This window comes from Linepithema humile, chromosome 3 (genome assembly GCF_040581485.1).
Source record: "Linepithema humile isolate Giens D197 chromosome 3, Lhum_UNIL_v1.0, whole genome shotgun sequence".
NCBI classification, from domain to species: Eukaryota; Metazoa; Arthropoda; class Insecta; order Hymenoptera; family Formicidae; genus Linepithema; species Linepithema humile.
In genome coordinates, this window is record NC_090130.1 from 16,943,229 (window position 1) to 16,949,116 (window position 5,888).

Genomic DNA, 5,888 nt, shown 5'->3' on the forward strand with positions numbered 1-5,888 from the left:
ATAATTCACCTCTCCTATTGGAGAGGTTAGGAGGAGGATAATAACGAGGACGGGATGGGAGGAACATCCTCCGTTCCCGCCCCTTTTCCCTCCTTCCCCCTTTTTCTCCCCTTAGGCATGACCCTAGAGGAGGAGGACTGGAGCGAGATGATCTCGTCCATGTCCTCCCCAAGGCCGGCCATCAGGTATCTAATAGCCTCCCCCAATGGTGGGGGAGGTTTGGCAGGCTTCGGAGGCCGCCTCGGGATCGGGGCCCGCTTCGCAAGGAACCGGACCACCGATGTTAGCTCCCAATGTGGGAACTCTCTGGCAACCGCCGCCATCCTCCTAATTTGCGCAGTCCCGGTTACATGACTGCGGTCCGCATCTGTGTACAGGACAACTAACCAGGAACCGTTATCCTGGGACAAATCCTGCCCTGCTTCTCCAAAGGATATGCGGCCAGCGTCAGCCTTCGGAAGGGTGTTACACCTTTTCCTTATCTGACGAGCCACATCCTTTCAATTTGGTGGAGTCCGACGCCGGAACTCCTTCTTCGGCATCGTCCACGCACCCCTCGGGAAAGTGTCCCTCCATCGGAGGACAACCTCGGAGGGAGGAGGGTCTTCCTCCTCCCCGTCCCCCAGCAGTGGGACTCTCCCGAGGAAGGGGATGATTGTATCCCCCTTTTTCTCCACACCGGCAGCGAGGGGGGAACATAAGTTGTTTCCCTTGCTACCTATCCCTTCTCCTCCTCCTTCCCCTTCAGGGGAGGGGGGTGGGGAGACTCTCATCCTCTTGACAAGAGCTACCTCCACCCCCCTCTTCTTTCCGTTCCCTGCTCGGGCAAGGGAAGGGGGCTTCGAGCTTCCTCCTCCCGGTAGTGTTGGAGGCGTTGATGAGGGATCAGCACCATCCCCGTCAACCCTCTTTGTCCTATCCTAGATGGGGGAAAGCGGAGGAAGGTTTTGAATAGCCTTCTTCCCCCCTCCCTCCATTTCTTCCAAGGGTGGGCATACGCCCCCCTTTTCCCTTCTCCATAGACAGGAGGTTATGGGGATAAATCCCCTCCTCTCCTGTTTCTGCCATCAAAAGTGGCGGTGGGGGTGCTGTCTCCCCTCTCACCCCTATTGGGGATGATGAGGGGGAGTCAGCCCTCTTTTCCTCTATTTCCATCACTTTTGGTGGTGATGAAGGGGGAGGATCCTTCCTCCCCCTTTCTTCCATTTCCTTTACCGGAGATGGTGAAAGGGATTCTATTCCCCCCTCCTCCGCTCTCTCGAGAATGGGGTCGAGGGGAGGAATTGTTCCTCCCTTTTCCCTCCTCTTCCTCCTCCTGCGTCTTCCCATCGGGGGGACGACCGGGCAGGCGCGGCCACCTATTCGGTGGGCCGCGTTCCTGCCCGCCTCCTTACACTCGGGGCAGTTCGCCCTCCTCAGCAAGCATGCCCCGGCGAGATGGTCAGCGCCCCCGCAGTGGAGGCAGCATTTGCTGCGGTCCACCGCTAAGGGGCACCGCCATCTCTCGTGCCTCCGTAAGAGGCACTTATAACATCAAGGGGGGAGAGTAATATCACTCTTCCCCCCATTTTTTTCCTTATGGGCGGGCTGCAGCCCCTCCCTTCTCCGGGTCTGCGTGTAGGCGTGTTGTACGCCCCCCACCAATCCCACCTCCTTTTTGGAGGGCAAGGGTTTGGGGCCCTGTCCTCCGGGGCGTTTACCCCCTCCTACGGACATTTGTCCGCGTCCCCCGTGGATCTCCCCGAGGAGGATGAAAAGGATCCTCAAGATCCTATAGGCCTCGGCCCATAGGTCTTCTCCCGCAGTAACCTGTTCGTCTAGGGCGCTTGCGTGGCACGCCCTGCATGGCCCGTCGCACGATGACGACGTGGGGGGCACCGGGACCGGATACCCCCCTCGCCGGCCTCTGGGGGTCCGAATCCCCTGAGGCGGTAACGGTGTCTTCCTCGTCGTCATTGTGTTTCATCAATTGTAATTTTTCACAGAGTTGTCTTCTCTGGGTTTTTACTCATGGTTTTCCTTCCATTAGGACGGTTGCCTACCATGGCTGACGAGTCTGTCCTGTCCGGGTTTTATATTCAGAGTTCTTCCTTTTCCTAAGGTGTGCTCTTAGACCCCTGTTGCCCCAATCCATCCTAAGACCGAAGTCCCGATCCGGAAAGGGAGATCATCGACTGGCCTCACCCCAATCTATCCTGGGACCGAGGTCCCGATCCGGAAAGGGAGATCATTGACCCAGGGGAGCCCTGGCACCACGACAAGGTGGCACACCGTCGCCAGAAATGCTTCCGGTGCCTAGCACGGGGCCACGTGCAGCAGAGGTGCCCGTCCAAGGTGAACAGGGCCCTCTGCTGCTACAATTGCGGCGAGGAGGGACACAAGAGGGGGGGCATGTCACCGCTCCTCCCGGTGCCCTATTTGTACGGTGGCGGGGAGAGAGGCGGGCCACAGGGCGGGATAGGAGACTTGCCCTCCGGTCCACCCCCTGCGCCTTCGAGCTCTCCCACCAAGCTGAGGACAGCTCCTCCCCCAGGGCGAGGTGAGGCCACCACACGAGTTCCGTGTGTGGTCCTCACAGATATTGGGGGAAGGGAGCCACCGCGGGCGGGGTCCCCAGAACCGGGCCCCAGCAGGGTCAGACCAATCGAGGGCGCCAGGGTCACGAGGGCGCAGTCCTCGCGGACCCTGGCCAAAAAGCGCCCTAGGGGTAATGGGGGGGAGAAGGCTAGCTCTCCCCTCCAGCCCCAGAAGGTGCGGGCCCTCTCCGCACCTCGGTTACCCCCGGGTAAACCGGGCCTGAGGTGTCGGAAGGGTGAGGGAGGGTCCCCTACGGGTCGGGCAGTATTTGACCACTCCCCCCCCTCGGATTGAGGGGGAACTTTGGTCGCTGTCCGTTCCCGTAGGCGGGACCACCGGGCGTTGGCTCAACGAGTTTTTACGCGAAGGGTGGAGGGGGGGAACGTGGGACTTCCCTCCACACATTTCTGATGACGCCGGGCAACCGGCAGTCGGGGGGTGGCCGGATGTAATGCGCCGCTGTTCCCGGCCATCCCCCAGTAACGGCGGCTGATGGCTACGCAACGGGGGTGGAGTTTAGTGAGTAGGCGTCTGGGGGTTTCTCGGCTTTGTATTCGAAGGTCCCAGGCGAATCCCACACTACCCTCTGGCAGTGGATATTTTTCCACATTGCACGCCAGAGGGTGTCTTTAGAAGATTCTCCATCTTCGGGGTGGGGGGGGGGGAAGGGCTATCGCCCCCACATAAAAAAAAGATTAATGCAATTAATAAAAATGTAATTAATAATAAAAATAAGATTAATGAAATTAATGTAATCAATGATAAAAGTAAAATGAATGAAATTAATGATAGAAATGTAACTAATGAGATTAATGAGATTAATAATAAAAATGAGTCTCATGGTAGTGATATAGAAGATGATGATTCTAATTTCGTTCCATCCAGTCAAAATGAAGAATTTGATGAAACTGAATCAGATGAATACATTGATAATAAAGAAAACAATAGTTACGAAACAAGAAATAATGAAATTTCAGAAATTGCCAATCGATTTAATAATTCTAAATCATCGCCAAACAAGTCTACATTAGAATTTTTAAATAAATCTACAAGTCATGAAAAATCTAGAAATCAATCAAAAAATTCATTTAAAAGTGATTCCATTGTAAAAGAAAGAAAAAAGAAGAAAAAAACAAATTATTGCAAAAGTGACGATTTATATGTAGAAGAATCTCGAGGACGACAAGGAGATAAAAAATATAATTTTTGTGTTTATTGTAATACTATGCAAAGTAAAATTGCTCGTCACTTTGAATCAAAACATGCTAATGAAAGAAGTAAAGAAATTTTTGATACTACCCAAAAATAGTTGTAAACGGAGAACATTAATAGGTTCTTTAAGAAAAAAAGGGAATTATAAATTTAATACACATTCAGATTTAAATGATGGTACTATGGTTGTAGTAAGAAGGCCTAATAATAAAACAAAGCTGAAGGAATCTAATTTTTTACCGTGTCCTAAATGTGAAGGACACTACTCTAAAAATAACCTTAGACATCATTTCCGTTTATGTGCTAAAAAACAAAACACATTTCGAAATGTAATGCAATTAGCACAAAGTGCTGCAAAATCAGTCCATAATCGGGCATGTGTCAAATTAAAAACAAGAATAATTCCAATAATAAGAGAGGGCAATATCCGTGATTTGATAAGATACGACTTACTTATAATATTGTACGGCAATTATCTTTGTCAGAAACATAGATTACAACATCAAGATGACCATATACGAACGCAATTACGACTTCTTGGTCGATATTTACAAGAATTAGAAGAAATTGAACCACAAATAAAAGAACTACAAATGTTATTTGATCCAAAGCATTATGATTTGCCATACATGCAGTAAACATTCTTGCTAAGTACAATGAAAATACTGAAACGTATGATGTGCCATATAATGCTTCATGTTTAGGAACAATGCTTAAAAAAATTGTGTAAGATTTTAATTACGGAATGCATTAGGCAACATGATAAAAAAAAACAAATAACAGTCAAAAATTTCAAAAAAATCTTGGAGATGCAATATGGTTATACTGTAAACAAAACCGTTGCAGAAACATTATCTACAAAAAATAGATACAAAAAGGTTGAACTTCCACAATCATCAGACATAATAAAATTTAATCAGTATTTAGAAGAAAAAAAAGCATCTAACATGGAAATATTACAAAATCAATTTTCATTTAATACTTGGAAATCACTATCTGAAGTAACATTGATTATTATACAGATTTTTAATCGGAGGCGAGCAGGAGAACTAGAAAGAATTTTAATAAGTGATTATAAAAATTCAATTAAAATGACAGACACAGATAAAGAGTACAAACAATTACAAAAATCAGAAAAGGTGTAACGGGGCTCCCTTCTCGATGCCGCGGATCGGCTCGCCGAAGTCAGGGTTCAAGAAAAGGGGAAGTCCAGGCTGATGTAACTCGAGCGGATATAACTCAGAATCTTTATTACTCAAAACTTATCCTATATGTACAATGGTTGCACGGCTGCGCAAATCGCGTTGCGAGAGGATAGGCGGGAGCCTTTACAATTCACGTACGGGGGTGCTGGTTTCTACGCGACAGAATACCGGCAGAACTCCGGTCGCGAAGAGGGGGGCAACCTCTCTTCATCGGCGGAAGTGGCGGAAGGCCGAACACCGGGAGCACCCTGGCTTCGAAGAGAGAGCAACCTCTCTTCGTCGGCGGGAATGGCGGAAAGTCGAACACCGGGAGCGCCCTTGCTTCGAAGAGAGAGCAACCTCTCTTTGTCGACGGAAATTTGTCTGGGATGCGGTTGACTGCCTCGGGAGCTCCCTGAGGCAGTGCATAGGCAGGATTTCGGATCAGGACAGGTGTCGTTATGCTGGCCAAGCCAGCTTATACACCTGGCTCGGGCCTCCCACTTGTGAGTATCGGTCGTGTAGTGGGAGCGGTCCCCACGCTGGGACGTCGCATGGGTGCGAGCGCTCGTGGGCGTCATAGGCGTCGGGCCTATTTTCAGGCGGTCGGGTGCTTTAGGGACGGTGTGTGAAACGCATCGTCACAAAGGAAGCAGCTAACAATTATACACGCTTTACGATACGTGAAATATTAAATCGTACCGTACCTGTTTTATTGAACTCAATGATGACGGAATCAATAGAAACAATTTTGAAATATCGACAGTTGGCAAGAGTATCATTTAATAATCCCTATCTGTTTGGTATGCCAAGTAATAATGAAACAAAATTCATATATCTTAGAGCATGCAAGTTAATGCGAGAATATTCTGCTGCATATGGTGCAAACAATGTCGTAGCTTCACGTGGAACCAG

General features: G+C 49.3%; 1 protein-coding gene across 1 annotated transcript; it reads left to right on the forward strand.

Moving 5' to 3' along the window:
- The first annotated feature begins 862 nt into the window (after positions 1-862).
- Positions 863-4,934, forward strand: LOC136998999 (uncharacterized). Its single transcript, XM_067352393.1, has 2 exons — positions 863-4,424; positions 4,494-4,934. The coding sequence occupies exons 1-2, from the start codon at positions 3,840-3,842 to the stop codon at positions 4,932-4,934; spliced, it is 1,026 nt and encodes a 341-aa protein (XP_067208494.1). The 5' UTR covers positions 863-3,839.
- The last annotated feature ends 954 nt before the right edge of the window (positions 4,935-5,888 follow it).

Excerpts from the sequence above, each read along its gene's own strand:
- LOC136998999 (XM_067352393.1), top strand. The coding sequence starts at position 3,840 with ATGCTAATGAAAGAAGTAAAGAAATTTTTGATACTACCCAAAAATAGT. Across the intron at positions 4,425-4,493 it reads ATGATTTGCCATACATGCAG|GAACAATGCTTAAAAAAATT; the intron begins TAAACATTCTTG and ends CTTCATGTTTAG.